This window comes from Branchiostoma floridae, chromosome 14 (genome assembly GCF_000003815.2).
Source record: "Branchiostoma floridae strain S238N-H82 chromosome 14, Bfl_VNyyK, whole genome shotgun sequence".
In the NCBI taxonomy this organism is placed as follows: Eukaryota; Metazoa; Chordata; class Leptocardii; order Amphioxiformes; family Branchiostomatidae; genus Branchiostoma; species Branchiostoma floridae.
The window spans coordinates 2056711-2084496 of NC_049992.1; the positions used below are offsets into that span (position 1 = coordinate 2056711).

A 27786-nucleotide genomic window follows, 5' to 3' on the forward strand; every position below is an offset into this window, starting at 1 on the left:
TAATTTTGTCCTGTTTAGTATTCTACAAATCTGTAGCCCTTTTGGTTATTCTGTTGCCCATCCTGTGATGTGTACAATGCATATTCTATAGTACAGACGGTGTAGTGCTTTGACTGTACACTGTAATATTAGAAGCTCTGCTGTTCTATAACTTGTATAGTTCTGTAGCACAAATTGTTCTGTCTGCTGTTCTATAATACAGTACAATTCCTTGTCATGCTACTCAGTCTGTAGTACATACCAAAGAGTATGTAGATGCAATGTTACGTAGAATGCAGACAGAAGTAGAGTTCACCCCGATTCTGTCTGGAGTTCTATAGTTCAGTGGATATCCGTGCAGACAGAGCCTGTATCCGCTTGGCGTTACAGTCGCGGCACAGAATGTGGTCGTCAAGGGGATAGCAGCCCCGCCCATCAGCCTCGGAGGACAGCACCATCCCACAGTCCTGTGATAAAAGGGGCAGGATTTAACACATTAGGTGGGAGTAACTCAGTAAGGACAGTAAAATTATTTTTCAAAAGATCAACCTGAATATTCTGCAGCTAAATGATCAAAGCCCTTTTTATTGGCTTACAGCTGCCACTGTTGATTCCAATATTTCTGTAGAGTGAGGTAAACTTTTGCTTGAACACCACACAAAATAGTTTAAGTCTCAATCCCAATTTTTCTTGAGATTAGGGTTAAGGTTAGTGTTAGGGTTATTCTTCTTCAATGATAACGACATGAGAGTACACACATAATGGATGCAAGTACAGACAGAGCAATTCTGTGACGATACAGGATTCTTTTACTTGCCTCCCTTCCTAGTATCCTACTTCACACTTGTAGGGTACCCAAAAGCTACCACTTGACAACAAAAATCAACTTTAAGTTCTTTTTTTTCCTTTCACTCACTCACTCACTCAGCTCCGCTTGCTCCGAAGAGGAGCGTAGCGCCTCTGCATACCGATCTCCAGGTTGATCTGTCTCTGGTTGCCTCCCAGGCTGCGGCGATGGAAAGGCCGGCAGTCTGCTGTAGGTCGTTGGCCAGTTGGTCGAGCCAGGTACGTCTAGGTCGTCCTCTGGGGCGGGACCAGGTAGATGGGTTTGGTTCTCTCAGCAGGACGACAGCTTCGGGAGGTGGTTCTGCCCGGGCAAGGTGGCCAAAGAGGCGGAGCCGGGCAGAGCGGATCTTATGGGAAAGTGGTGGCTGATTGGTGATGCTACGTAGGGTTGTGTTTGAGACATGGTCATACCATCTGATCCCTAGGATCCTGCGTTGGCATTTTGGGTCAAAGGCATCCAGGCGTTGTTCCTGGGTGCCTGTTAGTGTCCAAGTCTCAGCGCTGTACGTAAGAATAGAAAGCACAAGGCTGTTGTACAGTCTGATCTTTGTTTGAGTGGAGAGTTTCCTGTTGGACCATACGTTGTCCAGGCTAGCCATCGCGGATGCGGCGCGGCCGATGCGGAGCTGGATATCAGCATCACTCTTGCAGTCGGACGTAATTGTGCCACCGAGGTAACAGAACCTGTCCACAACTTCAACAGGATGGGAGTTGATGACAAGTCCTGCTGGGGGGGTCTTGAAGTCACTGAGGCTTTGGGCCTTGGTCTTGTCCCAGCTGACCATCAGGCCAAGAGGCTGAGTTTCCGCATCCATGGCCTGCAGAGCAAGTTGGAGAACCTCCATGGCTTCGGTCAAGATTGCCACATCATCTGCATAGTCCAGATCTGTGATGGTGACATCGCCGAAGCTGGCTCCGCACGCGCACTGGGCTACTGTTCTCCCCATGACGTGGTCGATAGCTGTGTTGAACACTGACGGGGCCAGGACACAGCCCTGCCGGACTTTTTTCCTTTCCAAAAGAAAAAACGTTCTCTTCTCTACCCTTTTACATACCTCGCACTTGTAGCAGCTCACTATGATTTACAGGTTTTGCAGTGACCCTTCAATGAACAATCACAGCAACCACAAATGTGTATCCCTCATACGAGTACTGTACTACAGAACTCACAGTTTCAACTATGACAGCAAAAGTAAACATTGTTTCCAGTACCTCACACTTGTAGTAGCCCACAGTGATTTTTGCAGTGACTCTGTTGGAGTTTTTGCAGTGACTCTTTCATTGCACAATCACAACACCGCAAATGTGTTTCCCTCATATGACTACTGTATCAATGAATTCATAGTTTTAAACCGAAGAGAAAGTACACGAGTTTTCAGTACCTCGCACTTGTAGCAGCCCACATGGAAGCTGCGGTCCATGGCCACGATGCGGATGGTCTCCTCCTGGCCAGGCTCCGGCATGATGGGCTCATGGCACACTGAGCACCGCGGGGCAAACTTCCTGCAGAGGCAACAACAAAAAAACAGTCTGTGTGTTAAACCACAAGAAAAATTAGTTCAATAGAATCACACAAAGTACTCAATACGTCAAGCTTTTGGCTGTGTGGCTTTGCAAGCAATGCCAATATTGACTTCAATTGAAACTGAAAACCTGATCCTCAGAGCCTGGTAGAGGCTAATGAAGAAGGCCATTTACATGGCAAATACTTTCATATTCTTGGATAGTGATGAAACCAAATGTCTATTAGACTATGAAAAATGCCATGTACATGACACTGTATATTGAGCCTGCATCCTGAGTCTGGAGTACAAGCTGTGGTCTCACTAATGTCACATTTTGTGGAAGTCCTCAATGCAGTTTCATTACTGTAGCTCTGACAAAATAAAAAATTAGAGAAAAACAGCCAGTTCTTTCCAAAAGGTTTTGAGAGCAGAAAGTTTGGTCTTACTTGTGGAAGTCCTCGATGCAGTGGATCTGGTTGGTGGCATCAACAGTGAAGGGGATTCCGTCAAGACTCTTCCCGCACACCACACACGTGAAGCAGGCAGGGTGGTACGGCTTTCCTGTGGCACGCAGGATCTACACGGCACAAAGCAATCTGATGAGCACGTAATTTATAAGACAGCTTTGTATATTATAGTGTAACTGCCTTTCAGTATAGCAGAGCAAGTTTCTATATCTGTATCTGTATAGCCAGTACATTGTATAACTGTATAACACACCTGTCCAGCTTTTGTGTCTTTGTTTGTATCTGTAAAGCTGATATAAATGCCCTTTGGCAAAACACAACGGCCTTGCAGACATTGGTTGAATTTATAATTATATTAAACATGCATGCAAAGGCTTGGGACTCCATTTCAACTCTACTTTGAAGATGTGTCATGCTTCTTCTAGATCTGTTTCTATACTGATCAAATAAAAAGGGTGCCTAACGTAAAAAATTGTTTCTACATTTGGCATTCAACCATTGCTAAAAGCTGTCTGATGAAAAGGCTAATATCATGATGGTGTTGATAAATTGACACTTACCCTCTCCATGATGGGTTTGGAGCACACGGAGCACTTCTCAAGGGAGTTCTGAAACAGGGAGGGGGGCAGGAACAAAGGTTTTCATCAACTATTGAACATACTGTTATTTGTGTTACTCCAGCAGCAGTATAATCAAACAACGGATAGTGTGTTAGTGCACATAATGTAAATAACTCTGCAGGGCTCAAATGTACAAGGGTCTTTAAAAAAATATCAACATGTCACAACACAACGAAATCTAACCCTTGCAGCCACAGCTTTGAATACTGATTTTATGGATAATCTGAAATCATTTTTTGAGAAAAAAAAAAGGTTGTACAGAATGATTTGAATTTTATTTTCAAGACCATTAACCTTGAGCCTTTCTTTGATAACAGACAAAAGGGTTAGTGATACAAATTCTCAAGTGACCCACAGATGACAAATTTGCTTGCTGAATTGAGCACGGCTATCAGTGACATCCCAAAGTTCCAAGAAATCTGAGTGACATGATGATTCATGTGCACAAGACCTGATGATGCCAGTTATTTCATTGATGAATAAATCAAACATTGCAAAATATGTTGTATGCAATTTCCAAGCACTCCATGAGATACAAGGTAAATTTTCATCTTAGAGCCACTTGACTTTCAACAATTCTCTGATAGTATCAGGTTACACTACAGAATACTAATAGCATGCAATGTCAGAGGTCACAGGATTGTACCATCTACAGTAAGCAGAAGGGGTGGCATGCCCACAGACCAGGTCTCAGAGGAGGAGGGAACCTGACAATTTTTATTAGAGTCAAGTTTTTAGCTTTCGTGAGTCTGCACAAATAGCACATTCTAAAACTGTCCACTTATTGTCCTACTTAGAACAAAAACCATTGTTCTTAATAGCTCAATAATAGGATGGTTTTAGAACATGATATTCTTACAGTAAACCGTGTTATTCCAGATTTTGGTTAGTTCAAAATTAGAGTAAAGTCGTTTTGTTCAAGATCAGGTTTTAATACATAAATAGACATTGTACAAATTTCAAAAATTTTTTCAATCTGTTCTAGAGACAGCTTGAAGTGCAATTTCAGTCTACTATAAACTGTTAACTTGCGTCAAGTTTTAGTACTTTTGAAGTATGTGTAGCAAGCATATCTGCAATGAAGATTCACCAAAGTCACCAAATATTTTTGCTGCCGTATTTTTGCATTTTGCACTTACTAACTCTTTCCATTACCACTGCGCACCAATTTCTACCACCTAAGTTTACCAAACAGGCAGAATAGAAGCGAGTTTCCTTGTTTTTGTACAGAGAAATCTACTTTGATGCTAGGCTCCCCCATGCAACTGAAGTGTACCGAGCCACATGCATGCCATACACCCAAGGAATGTACCATTAATCCACGCAAAGGGGGTGAAAAACTGCAGACCAGGAGAGGATGAAAGGAAATTGGGTTCGGGGGAAAATAAAGAGGGTACATTCCGTTGGGCGGCCCCTTCCTACTCACGATGTAGCAATCCTCGCACGTCGGCTGCCCCTCGACCGCGTAAAACGATTTTCCGTGCAGCTTGGCACCTACAAAGGGCGGAACACACAGTGAACGAACTGATCACATGATTGACAGACGGCGCACTACTTACGATGTAACACTCCTCGCAATACGGGTGGTTCTCCATAGCATAGAAGGGCTTGCCGCTCAGACGGCCCCCTAGAAAAGGCACAGGAGGAAAGAGGTCATTACCACGGTGACCACAGGGCACAGGTCGTAACCATGGTTACTGTACCACACAGTGGTCACTAATTCTACCAGTTGGAGTTTGGAAGAGATATGTGTAGAACAAACATATGGCAAAGTTAAAGGACACAAGTGCATGTAATGAAATTAGACTTTTTGGATTTCAAGGTCATTCAATTGCTTCTGTAACTTGTAGGCAAAATGTATTGCGTCTTTGAGATACGCAACCACACATTCTATCATTGCAATTGGGATAAGCAACCACATATTCTATCATTGCAATGACAATACTGGCAGTTTCCTGAAAATGTTGACCTATGACATGGTGACCTGGAGTTCAACCTTTGACCTGAGGTCGTGACCTACCACAGGTGGTGCAGGTGAAACACTTGACGTGGAACACCTTGTCCATGGCGGAGCAGCCCTCCTCATCCACGATCACCTTCTGTCCACAGTTCCCACAGATCCCTACACAACACACACACACAAGGTACAGGCGTTACACTTACAGACAACTTCTCAAATCATATATCATAGGAGAGACACTCTGACTTTTATCATTATCATTAGCAATGATGTAAGAAACTGATTTTTTTCACAAAATAGGATAATACACCAAATATTACTTACTCAAGCAACTGGATATGGTTTTGGAAAGGAGAATACAATTTTATTTTTGTTCTGCTTGTTTCCCTTGTGAGAAGGACCGTCAAAAATAACATTTTATACAGACTTTGGAGGTGTAGATGTACGAGAATCTGATGAATAGATTGTCTAAACCAGTTTCTTGGCAATATTAGCTTACTGTATTATGCACACTGACACATCATGTGAAATATCTGCTCTTTTTCTGATTATTTTTAAAATCACACACAAATTAGAAATTTAAAAAAAGTAGGAGTTAAAAAGGTTTTTAATGAACAGATCATTTAAGGAAATAATTAAGGGATAAAAGGGAGTTAAAATATTGAGATTAAAAACAGAGATTAAGAAGGTCTGTTTGGTGAAGTAAGGAAGTAAATTTGTTGAACTTAGAGAGTGAAAACAACGTAAAAGAACATACTTATTCCGTAGTGAAACGTGCATGAAAGATAACCTTCCCCGGCAACTCATAGTTTTATATCGAGCGTTAAGAATGTTTTAAACGGTTGCACCAGTTTAAATCCACACAGGCTAAGATTCAAGATTTGGTTGTGTACAACATCTTTCTGCGTTTCTATCATTTGTATCTTTATCATAATCTTTACTCTCTAATTGCATAGCTTAGGTAAAACTATTGTGTGGCATATCAAACCAGCAGTTCTGTACTTAAGTCTTGAATTTGGAATGTAGAAGAATTGGAAAAAAAATCGTACATTGGCCAAGGCATACGTTAATAATATAATATTCACGAGAAGTGCCAATGGCCAGAAATTTCCCTAAGGCATCCATGCTCAGTTTCTGTGACTTTCTTAGTTGACAACATCTTAAATGTGGATCTGGACCGCTACAAGAGGGTGTGAATGAAAGCAACTTAAAAGAATGATCAGAATACAACGAAGGCTTTATACTACCTTCCTTGCAATCAGTGATCATCCAAACTCTTGGCTTTTAAGAAGCGAGAATGAAGGCGTTGAGTAAAAAATAGCGCTGAAAAAAATTATTTTCTTCTTTTTCATGTCTACACCATTAAACAACTTCTGTGCGTTTCAACCTGTGCACTGGTATTGGTAACACCATTACATGTACTAAGTAGAGATTAGTTTGAAAACTATTTATTGTTGATATCTACAAAACATTAGAATTTGTATTTGGTGAGGAATATAACGTTATATATGTTGTACAGGACAAATATCTAAACCTAAGCCTGTGTGGATTTAAGCCGCGGTTAATTTCCGTGCAAGTTGGCGTGCCATGTCACTGTGTCTGCTACAACCTCACCTCCTGGAAAACAAATCACAACCATCCAGAATCTTCCACATTTTCTATTTTAGCTTCATGTAGAAATGATGTGAATAGGTCTATCTGAGGACTCTTCAGGTTACTGTTTACAGTTAAGCAAGGGTTCAACAAAAAGGGTATAAAGCATTGTATATCTGACACTGAAACTGGCTAATCGTATTGTGCATAATTATCACAAAGAAGCAAAACATTAAGAGGTTACTTTCAACTAGTTTGACAGTGAAGCAATGTTGAACCAAACTGACTACTGGCTAAAGATTCAATGGCAAATTTAAGCATGTGTAGCAAAATTTTGGTCACATTAACTTAATCATCAACATTGACAATGAAAATATTTTGGACACAAGTCTTTTTCTTTCAATCAAAGCAGTGGTTTAACAACTAAACTGTGACAAAATTTTCTCCTCAAAAGACCATTTGCTGCATTTTCATAAGACTCTTTTGCAATTCATCACAAATTGAGTCAAAATTGTGTCAAATTGGCACTTCTTCAAAGATCACTATATTAACAATAATTGATATGATTTTAGAAACAAAAAAAAGGAACCTACCAAAGAAGTCCGTCTCCGGATTCTCCATCTTGTCCACCAGACATTTCGTCAGCACGTCGAGCTCCTCCTCAGGGCTCTTCGTCAGCGTGACCCCGCCTGACCTCTGCGGCTGCGGAGACGCAGGGTTGGCCACCGGCGAGTTCACGGACACATTGAAGGACGGGATGTTGGAGTTCGGCGAGGAATACGACGGCGAGGGGTTAACATTAACCCTTGGTTGCTGAGGGGTATAGGGCTGAGATGTGGACTTCTCAGCCGTTCGGTTGTACGAACCAGGAGTAGAGTAGGAAGAAGAAGAGGAAGAATAGGTACTGGTGGGACTGTAAGAGTTGTAAGTGTTCGAGGGGGTGTAGTTGCTCTGAGGGGGGGTGTAGGTACGAGGGGGGTTGTAGGTTGACTGGGAGGGGGTGGTGGGGGAGTAGGAGCGGGTGCTGGAAGGTGGGGTGTAGGTACGGGAGGGTTGGGGAGAGTACGATTGTGCTGGGGAGGGGGAGTAGGTGGATGAGGGGAGGTTAGTGGGGGAGGGGTTGTACTGCTCCTGGGTTCTGGTGACGGCGTAGCCATTGGAGCGCTTGGAGTACGATGTTTCGGGGGGTGGGGGAGGGAAGGAGTCTTCCCCGACGTTCGGAGGCGGCGGTAGCGGTTCGCTGGAGTATGACGTCATCTCTTGTGGTGGGGGAGGCGGCGGGAAGTCATCATCATCATACCTTGCAGGCTGGACTCCTGGGTGGGGGACAAGAAAAAAATGATTTTAGAAAAAAGACAAAGAGTGGGATTTTTGTTTTGACTGGAAGAGTTTGTGTAGGTCTGTTCCACTGCATGCTGTGATACAGGATGGAATGGAGTGGAAGAAACAGAGGTATGAGTCAGAGAAGGCGCTGAGACAAAAGTTACATGATTAAAGACAGTAACAGCAGAGAGATCACTTCTGGATTCTTACAAGTGGTGACAGTTTTTAAGCAGAAGCCCATGTTTTCAACTTTTTCTTTTGTTTTTTACGTGATTAGATGGACTACAAATTAATTCATGTACTGTACATAATCAGCTATTATTGATATTTGATGGAAATTCATGCTTTAGGTAGCCTTTGCCAAAGGAACATTATAAATTTTTATCCAGATCCAAATTCAGGAAATTTTGAGTAGATAAGTCAAGATAGGCTGAGCTCAATGTGTAGCAGAGCCCCCTGTTGATCCTTCCGAAAACTGCAACCAAAAATCACTTTCTGGCACAGAGAACTGTTGGTGCTTTAGCCCTTTATGTGCCAGGAGTAAAGAAAGTTCTCTTAGATGTAGCATGTCACCTACAAGAAAGAGTCCAGAAAGCGTAAGTTTTCAGAGCAGAGACAGCGAAGTCAACCCCAAGAAAAGACAGAAGGACAACACCGTTATGAGTCTTGTGATCTACAGTAACATGAAGTAATGTCAGATGTCACTCAGTGTAAAAATGTCTTTCAACATGGACCAGTCCCAAAAATGAGAGGATTTTTTTCCCTTCTACGTTTCTATTTTGTTGGCAGCCTTACATTGAAGTCTTATACAGTTTACTAAGCTTGATAACTAGAAAATGATGGGAAAGAGTGAATATTTCAAAAACACTGACTTAACAAACAAATATAGCAGAAAAAAATTAAGAAAATGCAATTTGCAAAGTTTTACAAAAGCCATTTCCAGAACTGGTCCATGGAGTCTTTCTAGCCCTTCCAGCCCTGAGAGTTCCTGTACCTTCCTCAGTTTTAAGTGCACAAATCTCAAATCATATCCAAAATTGTCAAATAAGAAAAAAAAATTGTGATGACAATATCATCTTAAGTGCGAAGCACATCCTTTTCTCAAGTGGAAGTTTTAATATTGTGCTTTCGACTGTGTATGACTTCAGAAGAGTGCACTTTAAAACGGGGGAGTCCAGTACATAAAGTGTGTGTCGCCGTTCAAGGGGCACGTTGCAGGGAATTATGGGCCGACATGCACAGCCAGGGGCATGCTGGGTAAGTAGGTCAAAGGTCAGCCGTCACCAAACTTCTCCATGCAACCACCATTTTGGTTTCTGTAGGCGAAAAAACAAGGACATGAAACACGAGACGGAATAGTCCTGCGCTCCGACCTTCAAAAGCGGGAGGTGGGGGTGGGGGAAGGTCGTCTTCTGTTCCTTCTTCAATGTAAAGCCTGGTGGTCGAGTAGTAACCTGAAAGGATATAGGGAGAAGGGAGGGAAGGGGGAGGGGGGCACACAACAGAAGAGTCATGACTAACAGGGTTATCGAGCCGAAATCATAAAAAAAGATGAACAGAAAAATAACGGATGCACTAACTCTACTGAGCCAACGATGATGGAATTCAGGCAAGAATTGGCAACAACGAAACAAAAAACCAAGCAGATGCAAGAGGTAGGAGCCACATACATGTGTATGTACAAAAAACAACATGTCATGTGATACTTGTAGGTACGGTCACAGGATAAGCTTGAAAAGTAATAATACATGTATGACAAAATTGGCTTCTGAAAAATCATGTACATGTAACAGATCATGATACAAAAGATGCTAGTAATACTCTGCTTGAAAGATGGCATCTTTTCTCTGTCTGAATGTAGAGGCTTCTAAACCAAAAAAAAGTTTGGAAAATTAGAATGTGATTGTTGAATGAAACTTAGCAAAAAAAAAAAAAATACATCGCTCAAATGTACACAAAAGTCATATACAAGTTAAGGTCTTGGACTAATTCAGCACAATGATTATGCATAATTTTGTTGTCACGTAAATTGATACAATCTTGAAATGTTGCCAAAACTCTGTCAATACCCTTTAAATTCACCTGACAAAACTGTCATTTTGTCTCACGTTCACACATGGAGACCAGGACTGAGAAGTACAGAGGAAATACCCAACATTCCTCCCCACTAATGCTGCAGGCCTTCCGGACAGGTCCAGGTGAACCAAGGGCCTTTAGAAAACCATTCCTGGGAGTACGTCTTTACAAAAGTGTAGATACTCTAATCTTGTCTATCGCATAACCGCTAAGAACTATTACTTAATATTACACCTGGATACCAGACTGTTTCCAGGGCCAAATACAAACCAAGTCTTGAACTAGAGGGCCTGCACAGGCCAGTTCCTTATTTTCAGCTCCATTGTCTACATAGGCCAGGTCCTCAGCTCCTGTTAGGGTCAACAGGCCCCCAAGAAAATTTTACTGCACCCCCTTAAAGTAAAGTTAGACCCTGAGCAATTGCATACTGGAGGTGGACTAAAATTTCCTTGGGGGTATGTTCAGGCCCTTAAGTCTGGCTCCCAGGCTACTCATTATCAGATTCTTGTCAGGATTACCTATGACTATTATGACTAGTATAAGACATAACCTTTATGTAGTATGCTATCTGAAAAAAAATGGCTCATAATAGAGCATAAGAATGTAGTAATGGAAGGTTTCCTTAGATTATTTTCTTAATTTGTATACCGGTAATTTTCTCAACGCAACGGTTGGTTAAAATAAAAACACACTTTACCAATGAAAACACTTCAACACTTTAGGAGTTTGCTTGTGTCCTTTGCATGTTTTTCAATTTGGCTCAATATCAAATCACACAAAACACTGGACACCTCTCAACATTTAAACAGGATCATGGTACTTTCTTTACAACAGAAAAAAAATCATTGCAATTTCGCAAAAAAAATTGTCAGAAAAAATCACAAAACATGCTGAAACTTGGACATTGAAAAAAGACATACATGTAGAAGAAAAAACATGTACAGCAATAAACAGTCATCTGTAGTACTGTAACTGTTAACGGCAAAATCATTCAGACCCCTTGTAATTGTAAAGTGCAAAGCTAAGCTGTCTTTGCCTTGCACCTCCAACAATATGCAATGTTGACCGGAATGTGCTTTTATACTATACTTCTATTTCACAACTAAAAAATCAACAGCTGCATATCCAATTTTTACCTAACATAGTCCTTATATACACGCCACAATTATTTCGTACAAGTAATACAGCCTCTGTAATGCCCCCCTACCTTACCAACAGTATGTTGCTACCACAGCCCCCCACCTCATAAGTTTGTACGCATTGCCTTAGCAGCTGCACATTTTATTTCAAACAATATCATCCACCCTGAGGCATCAGTCTACAGCATAACCCAGCTGTCTGTAGCAGCCCCCTCCCCACACCCTACCTCATACATGCGAACCTAAACCCAACCAGACAAAAATCCTCCCAAAAGCGCTACATTCCCGCGATTCGTACCTCTTCTTCCCGTGAACTGTCGTGAATAGAATCCCGCCATGGGTCCCTCCGATCAACGATCCCCAGGAAAAAATCAAAGACTTTGCCGACTGTCCACGTAGACAGTCCTCAGTCGGCCTTCCCTTGTTCTGCCCTGCGTTTTATTTTTGGGTCCTCCCCATCATCTCTCTGGATGGCTTTATTTTAGGAAAGGTCGTGGTCCACAAACAGAGGCATACCGCCCCAGTTATGAACCAACCACCCAGCAGGCAGTATGGGGAGGGCGGGGAAAGTCTTCTCCAGGTTTGTTCTAACTCCGTTTCTCATTTCAAAAATCTTTACAGATATTTAGGCCGAATTGTTCTTCTATAAACTGTTGGGCTAGTGGGGTATGAAGTCTGCGTAATGTTGGCTGGATGGACGGAGGCTTCTCCATACGTGAGACTCCAGAAATACCTCAGATTTGACTCCATCTGTTTTGCACCAGTCAGACACTGACACAGACATTCTACAAGGCTAGCACAGATACATGCAGACATGTTTTTGCTGGATAAACCATTGCTATAAACACTGTTTATAATGTCAATACGTCATAAACAATATTTTCCTTTTTAGTGCTGTTCAACTCTTATATATACATTCTGTATTTTAAAGGTTTGAAGATGTGAGAAACTGACAATCTATACTCATGTGGTGACTGGAAACAATAGTCACTTATTTGAAGGACTTTCTGTCTGTATCTAAATGTACTGTTTGATGTCTTTGCCTGGCAGGCTAGCTTCACCAAATTAGATTCTAGCTCTATTAACCAAATTTAGCTAATGGTCTTTTTAGGCAAGACAACAACAACAGCTTGTAAACTAATCATGACTGTATGGCTAAACAGAACACTAAACCAGTCAAAAAACAGTAAAGCAAAAACACAAATAACATACTACAAATGTAGTACAGTCAGTAGCACTTAAATTTCTGTAGTATTGTTTGTTTGTTTGTTTGTTTCTCTCTACTAGAAATGTGCATGACTACTCTTACAGGAATCCCTCTGTACCAAAACATGTCCTCCACATGTAAAACAATAACTACTCATCAATCATATGGAGCACAGCTGATCTCTTGCGCAACAACATGGCAGACCCACATGACATCATAGTCACATGACTTCTAGTCACCAATCATGGGTCTCTGCTGTTCACCATAAACCCCCTGCCCATCCCAGACCCCCCCTCCCATTCCTGACAGTTGGTTTTGTTTGTCCAGAGTCTGAGTTTAGAGAACCCTCCTGAAGGTCACATGTCTGACCTCTGCTCATTCCATCAGGGGTCAGAGGTCAGTCCCATCACCCTGGCACCAACAAGTGCTCAGGCCTGATGGACATATGTAGGGGTGTTGTGGCTTTCTTGTAGGTAAACACCTATGTCTGTACGCAAAATAAAAGTTACTCAAGAAACTGGATTAATTCTGTAAAAAAAAAAGAAGTTTCAGACAACGACTGAATCTAGTTGCATGAGTATCTTCTGTTTTGCATATCTGATTACCTGGATGTCTATCTTCATTGATATAGTATCTGCATGATAGTGTATCTGTAATACTAGTTGCCTGCAGTAATATTTTTGATGAACAGATATATCCAGACTTGGACTTAAGCTACTGGGGTACATTCCTTGGAGCAGCCGGCAAACAAAATAATCTAAAAGAAAAATTACCCTAAAGGAATATCAAAACATTTTGAGTTGTGCTGTTCACATACCAATAAACTAACTGACAAACTGACAACCCATGACCTGACCTTAAAGTTTGCAGAGTTAAAAAGTCACCACCTAAGACCACTCCAAAGCTTAAGATGCTTGAAAACCGAGTATAAACCTTGGCAGGTCCAAGACGCCGCCTTAAGACAGACAAACATGAAGGAATTTGGATCTTTGCCTAAGACATCAGCAGGATTTAAGACGTCTGTCTGAAGACAGGGATGACAAGACACAGATGGAGGAACCTTCAGGTGATGTTTAAGGGCTCATCCACACATGGCAGCTACAACATTAGGGCTGTATACACCATTTTTGGATAGCATGACTTCCTTGAAGAGAACAAGTCTCAAGAGCCTCTCAAGGGACTGGAAAATTGTTGGCGACTAGGGGTGGTTACTTAAGACAAGTGGGTCTTATATCAACTGATGTAAAATTAGATGAGACTGTTTTAACGTGGCTTATGACTGATGGTGGTTGTATGCATCAAGCGGTTGACCAGGCAGGTTTAACTGTAGTGTTATTATATAAGAATAGCTGGTGCATGTAAGTTATTATAGTAGGTGCAGTTAGGTTCCTGTTTAATGTTACTTTAGTGTTACAACAGGAAAAATGTGAAATTGGTCATATCTCCTTGGTCATATTTCAAAGAAACTTGTTCTTTTTTACACTTTTGATATAACCATAGCTAACTTTCTAGCTTAGATTTTGGCCTCTTATAGCTGCCTTTATCAGGAACATAATGAACTCAAGGTGGCATTGTGACAAGAGTGTGTTTCTTTTCCACACTTTTTTAGTTTTTAGTTCAACAACCAGACTATGCTGTTGAACTGGCCCTTGTGTATGTTGTACCCTCTAACAAACACATGGATCTGTCTGCCCGAGGAACCAGAGACGTCCTGGCGTCTGGCAGGAGTCTATTTACCTGACTTCTGCCCCGGGTTGACGTCAGGAAAGTCCAACCAACCAAACATTCGGGTCTTAAAAGGACAGTTCCTGGGGCTAGGAGGTTCAGACGTTACCTTGTCATATTAGGCCTAAACAATTAGACTTTAGGGCATGTCAACGTGAATTTGGAATTGAGTGCTGTCTAAGTTTTCAGAGAATATTAAGCCATTAGTCCCAAAGACATTAAACATCTGCACATTAAAGAACCCAACACACATACTACATGTACTAAAAAGAAAAGGGGTGACCCAGTATAATCTCCATGAAGATCCTACGATAGGATAAGATAGTATCATAAGCTGGCTGAAGAAAACGCGCACTCCTAGGCCAGCTACGCTCCTTCGGCCACCTTTTGATACTTTCTTATACCACTGTAGGATCTGCTTGGAGATTAACCCAGTATGTTTTGCTAAAAACTTGAGCCTGCCTTAAATGCATTATAAAATGCTTCACTCTATTAGTGAATAGCCGCTAAATACCTTTCACCTAATTCTCAATTTGAAAATAGTTGCGTTCTAACCATCCTCTGCTCAACATTCTCCGTTCATTCGGAACATTTGAGAAGAAACTTCTGCAGTGACTGTTTTCTGGGAGAAAGTTTTCAGACTATATATAGTCATGTAGACCTGAGGTTTACGTACAGGAGAACATTCCTTCCACTCTCTGGGATTCCGGCCAAGTTCACCAGACCTGAGACTTTCCAACTGGTCCTACGGAATTCCTGAAATGGTCCTGAAGCCAAGTTCAACCATGGATGCTGGTGAGGCAGTGACTTGCTGAAAACTTCTGCTTAAAACTGCAAACTTTGCACCTCATTTGAAGATATCTTTCTTTCTTATAAAATTTCAGCTGGAGGCTGCAGTATGGATGAAAGTTGCTAAATTTGCAGAAAAAAACTGAACTTAAAGGAATCCCTACACCTCTCTCACCCACTCACTCAGTCTCATAGCTAGTAGCCATTGGGCAGTCTGTCTGTCTACAAAGGCTCTCCAAATCTAGCTAGGCCTGCATTCTCCAAAACTAAATCAACTCTATGTAGGGGTAAGTCCTAAATGAATTTGAAAGAAATCCTTGAAAAACCTTAAATAACTTTTGTGTACTCCTCTTTAAATAATCACACAGCAACCAACATAAAAATCAAGAAATGCTGATAAAACCCCAAGCTCTTAAGCAGTTGAATTGATTTCCAAGACACACTTACAGAAGTTACTTACAACCCTTATGTGAGGAGAAGTGTTGAAAACCCTCTGACCTTACATGACCCCTACTCCTGGACCTGTTTACTAAAGGAAGTAAGATTGGTGTCAGGTTACTAAGAGGGAGAATTAGGAGGGTATCAAGTGCCAAATTGAGTCAACCAGATCTTTATCTCAAATGCAGGATTCAGCTAAGAATGTATTTAGGATGTTGTAATTCTTACCGGTCTGAAATGTTAAGAGCTAAGTAAGTTGACTTCTTTTCTACTACGGGACTGCCATAGTAAAACTTAAATCAGCTCAAAACCAGACAATCATGAATTCTGTGAAATATATATTAATTGCTTGCTCAAAACTTCTCCATTTCAATCACAACTAAAAGAAGCTCCCATTTGCTACTGATACAACAGTAGACTCAGATTGCACCAGGAAGAAAAATCAAAAAGCTGAACTCAGAAACATATATGTACTAATGTAGCTAAACCATCTTGCAACTTTCCCATAATTTAGACTCAGCCCCTTTCACCACATATAGGTCTTTCTATGGAACCAAAGTTTGCTAAAAGCAGTTCTATTATACTGCTATGTTTAACTTTATCCAAACATCCCAGCAACCGACTGATTCCTGAGATGATAACAATAGTGTGTGTCAAGTGCGTTTATGAATGGTTCAACACTTCAACATGTTTGATATAACAACCATTCCTGTTGACACATAACAGAAAAAGAAGAAACATTTATGAAAAGTATGTGGTAGAAAAACAACAAAAACACGACCACATACTTGCATAGTTCTCCTGTGTCCTTGCCCCCGTACCAGTCGGAGAATACTCCGTTGTCTTCTGGGCCTGGTACGCTGCCTGGACCTGGGACTTCTTCGGTTTGGGCGCCACAACCGGTGCAAACTTCTTTCCTCCAGTGTAGAACGTCGGGGCGGTGGTCGGGGGAAGGCGTGACTTCTCGGAGAGCGAGAGGGACCCCATGTCCTGCTCAAGACGCTGGGAAGACATCTTGGTGTTGTGGAGTTGTTCTTGAGAGGCTAGAGTTTGGAGAGAAGACAAGAAGGCGGCTGTAGACGTGCTCACAGCAGGGCGGCTGTAACAGGAGCACAGCCAACACAAAGCTGGCTGGTGTTGTTCTAGTGGGTCTCTCCCTCAAGGCAGGGTACATGTGTGCAGGGGTTAGATACCTCACTGTACTTACAGATAGATCAAGTCACAAGGTGGAAGAGAGTGGGCCTGCAGTTTGCAATGACTAAACTCTGCCTGAGGACCTTTCAGAAATTGTCAATAGACATAAGAATGGAGACAGGGGAACCCATGTGTTAGTTTTATGAATTGAGCATCTCAGGGTCCATAATTAGGGCATATACTGATTAACCTCTTTTTGGATAAAACATGACTTTTCCCCTTTGCTGTGATGTTAATCTTTAAAAGAAACAATTTAGGTTGGCTTTTTTCAGCTGTCTACTATGAAAAACTATGTAGAACTTACAGAGGATGTAAAATGATTGTAAGATGTAACTAAGATTGCGTAGGTATGGTACAAACTTTTTTTTCCATTTCTACAAAACATGAATCCGACAAAACAACAAAATTTGATGGGAAATGTGTCTGGAGTAAAAAAAAAAGGCTTCTTTTTGAAGACCTGATGATAAGACAGACGAGCTGTTGACATAACTAAAGCTGGAGAAATAAACACCCATCCGTCAAACTGGGGGAAACAAAATGGTGGAAATTCCCAGGACAGGGGAGGGGCCCACTGTTACTGGGGTGGGGACTATTTTTGTACATTCATGTTGGTACTAGTACAGCAGGGCTACGAATACACACATTCAAGCCTGTACAAGTGCACACCTCTACATAAAGACTGCCTGGCCGATTAGATATTTTTTACCACTGACACAAGCATTAATAATTTGGTCCTCTGAAATATTTTTTTTTTCAATTTGATTTTGAAGTAGTCTAAAGTTACCATGTAATATGTACCTACATTGTGCATTGTACCCAGAAATATGAATTCAAATTTGGTAATTTGTAAGAAGGATTTAACTTTGGGCCAATATGAAAGACAGAAGGCTCACCAACTCTTAGCACTGGAGGGCCATTAATTTGAAAGTGTATCACAATTTTTCTATCGTTCTTTTGCAAATATTGCAGATAACAATCATTCTAAGCCCTGGATGTATATTTGTAATCTTACTTCTTTTGTTAAATAATCATAAAGCCTTGAAGGAGAGACCGAACATCTAATAAATAAATATGAATAAATAACTAAACAAAAATAAAGGAGAGACCAAACATTTCATAACCTCAAGCATGTTACTTGCAGCATCATTACTCAGCAAACTTAAGGTTACATATACATGTATCATCTTTAAACTGTGACACAAACAAAATCACTTGTTTCCCAGAATGGATTGAAATTGTAAGACAATAAACAGCATGAATGAACATTTGTTCGTTACCTTATAGGTAACAATATGTATATGCTTACAAGTATCTCTATATTTTTCAAGTCACTCTCTTTTTACCATTCAATTTCAGAAGTCTGTCGAGAAACAAGAAATGTTGTTGGCATGGCCTAAAAAATACTCTCATGGTCTCCACCCTTATCATAGCTAGCCGCTTTAAGAATTAATCTTTAGGGCTTAGAATAAGATAGGGAAGGATACCAGGCTACTTAATTATTACATAGTTTTTACACAATAAAAGTACAGTATTTTATAACAGTAAAAGACACAATAATGCATTGATATTCCAACCACCACCACCTCAAACATATGTACATCAAACCACCACCTTTACACCTGTATGACTAGTAGTAGGTGTTTATCGGGGCTACTCTACTGTGTTCTGTAAGGGGGGGGGGGGCAGGGGTGACAGTCAGCAGCGGCAGGGGTAGGGGAGTTACAGCATAGTCAGACTTGGCGGGAGGGGGGCGGAGACACGCGTTAGGTTAAACCACTGGACACACAAACACACAGAGGGGTGTTAGACCAAGGAGGTTAAAGTTCCTGGTTATACTGACACTACAGCAAGTACATAGGTTAGCTGTACCTATGTGTACAACAGTGCTGGTTAGTTGTACAGTTAGTACCTTAGACAGCACAAGTAATTAGCTGTACCAGCACAGGTTAGCTAGTCTACAACACACGTTAGCTGTACAAGGATCTAACAGCCGTACAGCCCTGTTCTGTTTGTTAGACTTAGAGCACCGACACTGTTTGATATTTGCACACTGTGTTGGGTCCTGCTATAGTCCACTGACACTGGCGAGTCACTTGGCAAGGCGCAAGGAATTTGGAATGTCTACGTTGAATTTAGGCCGAACGTATTTCAACTTGTTTGAGAAATTGAAGGGCAAGCTTTGTTCTACAATAGGGCACATTTATTTCTTTTGTATTTTAAAAAGCTTTAGGGATACAAAATGTATTTGGCTTCAGAGTCAAACAGATCGTCCGGATTCCTGATGTTTCTTCCCAAATTTGAGGTGACGGCATTCCGTGTTTGTTCCGCAAATGATCAGGCCACGACTGTAAACAAAACACTTTGGGAATTTCCTTTCCTGGAAAGCGTGGCCAAATAACACTGGGGAAAATGTGAATGTTCAATTTGTGTCCGCAGGAATTTGTTTTCTGTCAATGTTCTTGGATTTTTGTTCAAGAAAAAAAATGTACTTTACAGCCTTACCTTAGCACCTTACTAGTACTCCCTCCCGTACTTGACAAGGCGATACGTAAAATAGATAAGACAGCCAGTGCCACAATACATTTGACTTTTAGTAAAAGTTACTGAGCTTTCAATCTAAACTGAGAAGCAGTAATATTGAAATTGTGTTGTCTGAAATTAACAATTTCATTTCAATTCTCTCAAATCATGAGGGAAATCAAACCTTTGAGGTCTGACCTGGTTTTCAAAGAAGATATTAGATAAACGCTGATCGTTTGGCTCAAACATTCCCCAAGATGTCATCAAAGTGATAAGATATCGTCCAAGAATCGGAACAGAAATGTTGTGCATTTAGATTAACTGCTGAAAATGTACAAATTAAAGAAAAATATGTTTGAAAGTGGAACAATCTTTACATTAAAATTAATTTAAAACATTAAAGGTGAATCGTTAAAACATCATGATCATATTTGTAAGTGACTAAACGGAACTCAACACAGAGTGCAACAACCACAAACACAACGTGTGCGTTAGTTCAACCGTCGTCAACAAACAAACAAACAAACAAACAAAACAGTGCAGGTTACAAAAACGCACAAAAACGTGTGGATAAAAAGTACACACCTGTCTTGCCCGTTTTAGAAAACTTTAACATTCTGGATTGAGTTTGTTCAGTGGCAGACAGTAACGAACCTTACAGTGGCATATCCGCAAGATCTGCAATTCCGAAACAGGAGAAAAACTGCTCAAAAAACATGTGGTTATATGGAGAATGATATAAACACGAGGAAATAACAGCGAAAATCATGCACACACAGAATAAGCAATCGGTCAGGAAAAACATGATATGTAGCGTGTACATGTATGTATTAAAGACATACCGGCTCGGCACATGTACAGTACAACAGGGGCAAGCGCAGCAGCACAACTCACACACACCATATGCCGTCTGCACGCCAAGCTAACACAGTAAGGGGGGGGGGTGTGTCAATGTTGGGTCAGGGTCAGGGGTCGTCTGACTTCCTGTTTGATCCAGTCCAGGTCGCTGGAACCATTACATCCTGTTTGAACGACGCTCGCCCCACATTCCGGGCATTACACGCAGGTGAGGAATGTTTCGTCAAGAATTCCCGACCCGCTCGGATGGACCGGCCAATCGCAGGCGAGCTGCGAAGGCTGTGGGTCTTGTTCTGGGACGTCTCAAGACTTTGTGTATTGTTGAAGAATTCTTCCATCTCGTCTTGAGACACGCTAGTCTGATTAATCATTCACAGGTTGGGTACACAAGCTAAGGTTGGCAGCTTTTATACAGTAATTTCTCAAATTCCTGTTAGTAGCACTTGTATACCTTCAATTCAAAGAATTCTTGTCAAATAAATTATGGTTCATCAAAATTCCTGTGGTAGAAGGAAGAGATAAATTGAATGTGGCGTTCCTAAATCTTGTAAAGCCATGTGTTTTTGTAAATTTTTGTTATTGGGTCCAATCCAGAGTTCTAGCCAGCGTCCGTCCTTGCATCCTCTATGACAGACAAAAATTGGCATGCTAAGATATTAATTGAACAAAGCTGAGTCTGCCAGCAAAATTTGACCCTCAAAATAAAGGAAAACTAAATCAATTTTTTAGAGGGTCTAGATTTCAAAATTTTCCTGGGGGAGCATGCCCCCTGACACCTTCAATAGGATTTCCATTCAAAATTCAGGGGAAGGAAAAAAAAATTCAGGCTTGCTAGAACTCTGGTCCAATGAAATAAATTTTCCCAGCTTTCTGCAGTGTGCTAGAACATATATAGTAGTAAAATGTACTAGAACACCTTTTTTGATCACCTTGATACATGTTTGTACCTGTAAAGTGAGTGCAAGCCCAGGGTTACCTGGAAAATGGGTCAGTACCCACAGTGTACCTATCCGGTAACACAAATAAACTATCGCACTGTCCAAGGTTTACGTTTCTTCTCTATTTACTGTGAAGGACTTTTAAACTTTTGGGAACTGGATTGTGTATATTGTAGTGAACTTTGAAGCTTAATGGCTAGTTCTTGTTGTAAAACGTCTTCTTCCTTTTTTGAGCAGGTTGTTTAGTCGAACATGCCAACATGAAACATGCAATGTCAGAGACAAGGACATTTATTGAGTAGGGGTATGATATAGTTCGTGTATGTGTGTAAACCTTAGTCATACTCATAGTAATTTAGTGACTTCTTACAATTTCAGACACAGAAAGTCTGAAACAACCTTTCTTGTGACATTTGATTATAAGGGTTTCACAAAACTCCTGTTAAGGTCTGGGGAGGGTGAAACTTGGCCCCAAAATTACCTAGATTCGGTAATCAACAAGGTGATACCAAGATTGTAACAAAGAAGTGCAGCACCATTATTCTATTGCTAAGGCAGTGCACAGCCCTGGATAAAAGAAGTTTATGGTAGAGGCAACAACATCCATGATACAGGACTACTAGGGCAGCCCTGCCATCCTCACCAACCTTGAGCAAGCTGGGAGTAGCAACTTAATAGTCTCTTGACTGAATTTCAAAAATACAAGTTTTCCAATGGTTTTCTGGGTAGGGCTAACATGGAGAGACAAGGCTTATTGATAAGGCGTGATAACACTACCAACAGTGCCTCTGATATATAGAACTGGGACACCCCTCCCCCTCTAACCTTGAGCTGAGAGCAGCAGCTCCAGAGCCAAGTGAGTTGGACAAACGTGTGACATGCGATACCCGAGTCAAGTGGCGTCTGGCTGGACAGACTAACAATGGGCTGGGCTGGGAGGGGGGTGATATGGGCGTTACTCTGTCTGTAAATAGTGGAATACTTTGAACAAATGCGTATTACTTCGATATTGTATTTTAACCAGCATCTATTGACCCATTGTTTTAACGTCGTGCATAAAGTTTTCTAATCGATGTATGTTGAATGGAACATGATTGTAATGCCCTCGCAATTCAGCCTCTTAGGCTGCCAGGAGGACTATTATGCTTATTGCTTAATAATAAACCAGTCTACTCTGACAGCAATGTTTGATAATGGTTGCCATTTTGCCAATGTTTGAGGACCACCATTGTTCAACAATCACAATCTTGGCCTTGGTGTTTTTATCATATATTTGACCTTTATATCATATCAATAAATATATCATAGGAAAACACACAAGATGTAGGTTAACTTTAGCCATGACCCTCATCATGCCATCGAAGAAATGTTGCAGAATCATTGTTTGTTGTCAGATCCCTAATCTTTGTTCTGTTGATTTAACGTTCAGTTTCAGATGTTGGTACCCACTTAAGGTTTCACTGCAAATCTGGATTCCTTCAAATGTCAAAATGTCCAGTCTGAATGTGATGACAAATATGTACTACCGAAAAACATACACCAGGCGACTTCCTTTGTAAGACCTGGTAATTTCATCATACCATATTCAGCACTTTTGTGGGTCCTTCAAAACTATAAATATTAGTTATTAGTATTACTTTTAAAATGTCAGAGTTTTCCCTTAACGATGGATTTATACTAATAGTGCTGCACCACCTTGTTATAGGCTCTGCATCTTTTTGTGATGTTTTTAAATGTAGGTACTACTGAAATTATTCAAAACCTGCTTGATTTGGACAAATTTTCACCCTCCCCAGACTTACACTACAGTTGCACATCGCTCTAAATCCTGGCAAGCCTTGCTGGTGTAAGCTAGCTTTGTTTGACAATGGTACCCTTCATAATGCATTTTAACAGGTGGCCATTCTTAATAACTCCAGTCTGGTGACTTCTGACCATGCCATGTGTGCCTACACCACATGTGAGGCACCAATTATTATAACTACTGACTTCAGGAACAGGTGGGGCCCAGATTGTGGGCTCTTGTGTCAACAACAACCTCTGAATGTTCCCCAAAACATTCTCAGTCTATGACATCATGCTTTGGTTCAATGTCAGGTTGTCATGCCGATGTTTTCCTACTGGAGCATTTGAAAATACAGTGGAAGCTTAGGATTTTGGGCTCTAATATAAAAAAAAAAAAATGATGCCCGAATGTTAGTTACGCAAAACATTCTCAGTCTATGACATCATTCTCTGGTTCAATGTCAGGTCGTCATGCGGACGTTTTGCTGCAAATTTAAAAAGACGCATATGAAAAGCTATCATATAGTAGATGCTTTAGATTTTGGACTTCAATTTCAAATATAATGCCTGAATATTCTGCAAAACATTCTCAGTCTATGACATCATAAAGGTTCAATGTCAGGTTGTCATGCTGGTGTTTTCCAACTGCAACTTCTTTTTAGAAGGCACAACAGCCTTGTCACAAACTTTTAGAGTAGGGGGCTAATATATGAAAGTAGCAGGCAAGGCGCATAGCGGCTTGCGGCGAGCCACGAAGTGGCGAGCGGGGGGTGGGTACGGGAGTGGGGTGTCCCCCCTTCCCGTAGGGGGGGTCTGGGGGGCCTGGGAAAATTTTTGAATTTAGACCCCTAAATATGGTTTGGGTAACTAAATATATTTTGGGTAACTTTTATTGTTATCTTTAAACTTTGAATTAACAAAAAAATCCTGAATTTCAAAAAAATTTGGCATAGGTTCCCCGCTATGACCCCTAACCGGGGGCCAACTATCAGAAAACTGCCAGAGGTTTATCAAAACAAATTGCTGGGGGATTTTGTAACTGGGAGCACTGGATTTAAACTTTTATTTTTTTAAATTCTACCCCAAAGTAGCCGGCTGGAAAAATGTAAGTAGGTGGCTAAAATCGCCGCCTGCCGCCTTGTTTTGACAAGGCTGATGTGATGAAAAGCTATCATAGTATATACAGTTGAAGCTTTAGATTTTGGGCTCTAATGTAAAATATAATGCCTGAATGTTCTGCAAAACATTCTCAGTCTATGACATCATAAAGGTTCAATGTCAGGTTGTCATGCTGGTGTCTTCTAACTGCAACTTTTTTTTAGAAGGCGCAAATAAAAAAAAAAGCTAGCACGAAGTTGGATGTTTAGATTTTGGCCTCTAAATGTAAAAAATAATGCCCGAAATGTTCTGCAAAACATTCTAATCTAAGTCCATGACAGCTTGCTCTCGTACCATGCCAGGTTGTCATGTGGATGTTTTGCTGGAACAGCAACTTTTGGAAGATTTGAATGGAGTCCAAAGTCCTTGTACAAGTTACAGACTGAGATCTGACGCAAGCTTTAAATGATCTACAAAAATTGGTCGCAAGCCAACAACAACAACATTCTGCATGTTCCTAAATGAGTTTTATAGATGGGGCTTAAATCTGACAATATCAATACTAAAACCTAAAAAAGAGTCACATGAATATTGTAACTAAACAAAAGATAATTGTTTAATTGTCTTGTCAATCTGTTGTTGAGGTAAAATGATGAATGACATCATCAATTTTCAAACCAATTTCCATTAGACAATGGGACATCTTTACAAGATGAATTGTCATTTCTATGGCACAAAGAGACAGTTTGTTGTGAATGGCAAAGATTCTCCTGTAGAACATGTCTACTGAGATGGATTCACCCCCAAAGACCCAGACAACAAAGACATGAATTTTTCATGGCCCACATGTATGTTTCTAATTCGAACAGAAAAAAAAAAACTCTCTATATATTTCCCTCCAAACAAAGTGCCAAACACCTGACAGCACTATGATATTCATCATGTCTCTTTATGATGAATAAGTTGGGAACATTTATTTTTCTTGGGAGTTATGTGGAACTGTAACATCTGTTATGAACATCTGAAACAATAACAAATCACCAGCAAATGTTTATATAAATTTGACAACTTGCAATGAGATTTTTTTTATCACCGTGACTGTCTATTTGGTCCAAAAAGTTTGTAAAAAGAAGTCTTTAATCTATGATAAAAATTGAATTTTTAAACTTGACGGAAAAACAGATCGGAAGTTTTTCAGATAAAGCTGATGGTATGACAAAGAACATGATTAGAAAACATGTCACACCACGCCATAGCAGATTTAATGCACTTCCAAGTTCTATGTGTCACTGACTCAGCTGAATCGCCTATAGTATAGATGAATGATGATCATGATTTCTGGGCCTCCATGGGGTAATAAATTTCAATCTGGATAATTTCATGGGTAAAAATCTGATAAACTGAGTCGCTAGAGATCACATTGGCTCATTAATTTGTCTGTCAATGATGATGAAATCTAATAATATCAGGTTCACTAGACTTTATGGGGATAAGGACATTTCATGGTAACCAAATCAATTTGCAGTCAACCTGAATCGCTCCAATTTTGTTAAATGACAGTTAATGTGTCAACACTTTAAAATAACATAATTTTATAGCAAGCCTGTGTAAAAACTTATTGTGTCAATGATCGTAACCAATGTCTGCATTAATAGGGGAAAAACATACCGTTTGTTTAACAGTATGTGATAATATAAAGATTAAATGTATAACTGACAGTAGAGCTTTATTCTACATTACTCATTAGATCTATGGTTACAATGGATTAAGTTGTAGATATACATACCATTGTTGTGACTAGGTCAATGTTACCAGTGAGTGGGAAACTAAGACAAACCAACAATGAATCAGCAGGATACATTTGTCCAACTTGTAAATTGCTGAGTTTAACATAACAAAACGTCACTTCCCCTGCATATGTGGTGGACATAGTTATCTCACCTGGGTATTGTTCTATAAACAAAGGACATGTTAATGTCACGGTCTGACACCTATTGTAAGTGTTGTCTGAATACTGGGCGTGGATTTGTCCTGGTTTCATCTTCAGAAAAACCAAGAACGTCTCCTTGGAAAAACTAGGCCACAGTCTGACAGTACAAGTTACTACAACTACAAGACTTTTGGCATGTTTTAGTAATCAGTTTGGTGCTATATTCATGATTAAATGTCATGGTTTGACACCTTGTAAGTGTTCCGATCTGTTGTCTGAATTCTGGGCGTGGATTTGTCCTGGTTTGTCCTAGCCTCAACTTGATATAAAAAAAACAATTGATAAAATTAAAAACTGGGCCATAGTAGACATGTTTTAGTAATCAGTTGTTGCTATATTTATGATGGCTTTTGGTCCATAAGGGGTGAGAAGGTATCCAGGGATGTTCCATGTTTAGGCGGTGTTATTTTAGCCTAACATGTGGATTTTCTGGTAAGGAAATAGACTTAATCTTCGGTCGTAAATCTTTCTCACGACCGGTGGGGGACATTTCTGTTTGCTTAACGGGGCAGAAAGTAAAAATGCCGTGACCCCAAAAGACCCCCAAGAGGCAAGGACCCTGCAGAAATTCTTCCCAGCAGTCTTAAAGCAGAAAGAACTACAGAAGGAGAAATCGTGACAGTTGACACGGCCGCACCGTAAATTTTCCCCCCAACTGTTTTACCTGTAACATAAACGTAAACCACCTGAAAACAAGCCACAAATCATCATAAATATCCTGCCGACAACACGAGACAAACACACCTACCTTAAGATCTGGAAGTCGTGTCTTAGACCTGGCTTTGAGGTGACGACGTGAGGAAGTACTTGTCTTGGCGAGTACGTCTTAGTTTTGTGGTAATCTGAACCTGGCGATGCCCAAAAATGGCAAGACTGTGGTCTGGAGTAGTTTAGTGACTCACGGAGAAACTGCGTGGGTGCACAACCGCTCAACCCACACAAATCTTTCAAATCCGCCTCAAGGAAGGCCTGCTGACGCGTCAAGACGTCTTGGTGACCCTGTATGTGGAGAATGCTAGAGGTCAGACGATAAGACGACCGGTGGTCAAAGAAAATGGCCGCTCTAAACACAATCTCCTTAGGAATGTGGAGTATTTGGTTGCACTGAAGCCAGCCGGCAGGATGTGTTTACCGTGACGTCATTAGGTAAACAAGCGCTTCCTGTGGAACTCAGGCGACCTTGTCGGAGATCAAGGCACGTACCTGGGGAGGAGAACGTCTTGAGGAAGTGTCTGAGGAAGGTGTAGAGTTCCTTCAAGAACTTTCACTTTGCCAGCAACATGTCCGACAAAGAAAGACAAGAAGTCTTTTCGAGCAGACGAGACCACTTGTAAAGCGGGGAGAAATAAAAATTCGAAACGGTGATTCGATAATAAAACAATTAAAAACTAAATGAAAACATTCTTAAACAATACAGAAATATCTTTCTGTTTTCTTCAAGTTAATTTTCTGTAAGAATATATCATGACAATGTCAAAACTTGAAATGAACTTTCTTCACCTACAGTATCTAATGAAGAAGTCCACTGAAAGGTTAAAGTTCATCAGAAGCATGGCGGAGTTTGGGACCTCAGAAAGTGAAGAGAGCAACAGTTTCCTTCCCCAAGACGTGCGGGAATACGCCAAGAAGGAGTACTGGGACAGAAGGTACGAGGAAGAGGACACCTTCGAGTGGTTCAAAGGATATGATTCGTTTCGTCATCTGGTTCTGGAAAACGTCAAGAAACGACAGTCTAG

The 27786-nt window shown here is 40.7% G+C and overlaps 2 protein-coding genes across 11 annotated transcripts in view; one reads left to right on the forward strand and one right to left on the reverse strand.

Moving 5' to 3' along the window:
• Positions 1-227: 227 nt before the first annotated feature.
• On the reverse strand, positions 228-27403 carry LOC118430020 (lipoma-preferred partner homolog). Of its 10 annotated transcripts, XM_035840715.1 has the most exons (12): positions 27254-27403; positions 26799-27049; positions 19967-20059; positions 16456-16710; positions 9667-9747; positions 7563-8286; positions 5438-5541; positions 4977-5044; positions 3358-3405; positions 2777-2907; positions 2208-2328; positions 228-446 (listed from the first exon to the last, which is right to left on the reverse strand). In XM_035840715.1, the coding sequence occupies exons 3-12, from the start codon at positions 19995-19997 to the stop codon at positions 315-317; spliced, it is 1695 nt and encodes a 564-aa protein (XP_035696608.1). In that variant the 5' UTR covers positions 19998-20059; positions 26799-27049; positions 27254-27403; the 3' UTR covers positions 228-314. The 10 variants fall into 10 exon arrangements, with proteins under 10 accessions (XP_035696608.1, XP_035696609.1, XP_035696607.1 ...); XM_035840716.1 differs by lacking the exon at positions 27254-27403 and having other exon boundaries at positions 26953-27246; XM_035840714.1 differs by lacking the exon at positions 27254-27403 and having other exon boundaries at positions 26799-27246.
• Positions 27404-27601: 198 nt separating this feature from the next.
• LOC118430860 (EEF1A lysine methyltransferase 4-like) overlaps positions 27602-27786 on the forward strand; it is a 2608-nt gene continuing 2423 nt past the window's right edge. Inside the window, exon 1 of the mRNA XM_035841894.1 lies at positions 27602-27746. Within this exon, the coding sequence (XP_035697787.1) occupies positions 27602-27746 (145 nt within the window). The remainder of the gene's footprint in view (positions 27747-27786) is intronic.

Coding starts and splice junctions, on each gene's coding strand:
- LOC118430020 (XM_035840713.1), bottom strand. CDS start 20,284: ATGGTGTGTGTGAGTTGTGCTGCTGCGCTTGCCCCTGTTGTACTGTAC. Junction 8,287..9,666: donor CCCACCTCCCGCTTTTGAAG/GTCGGAGCGCAG, acceptor TCCCCCACCCAG/GAGTCCAGCCTGCAAGGTAT. Junction 4,912..5,437: donor TTTCACCTGCACCACCTGTG/GTAGGTCACGAC, acceptor CGCCCTTTGTAG/GTGCCAAGCTGCACGGAAAA.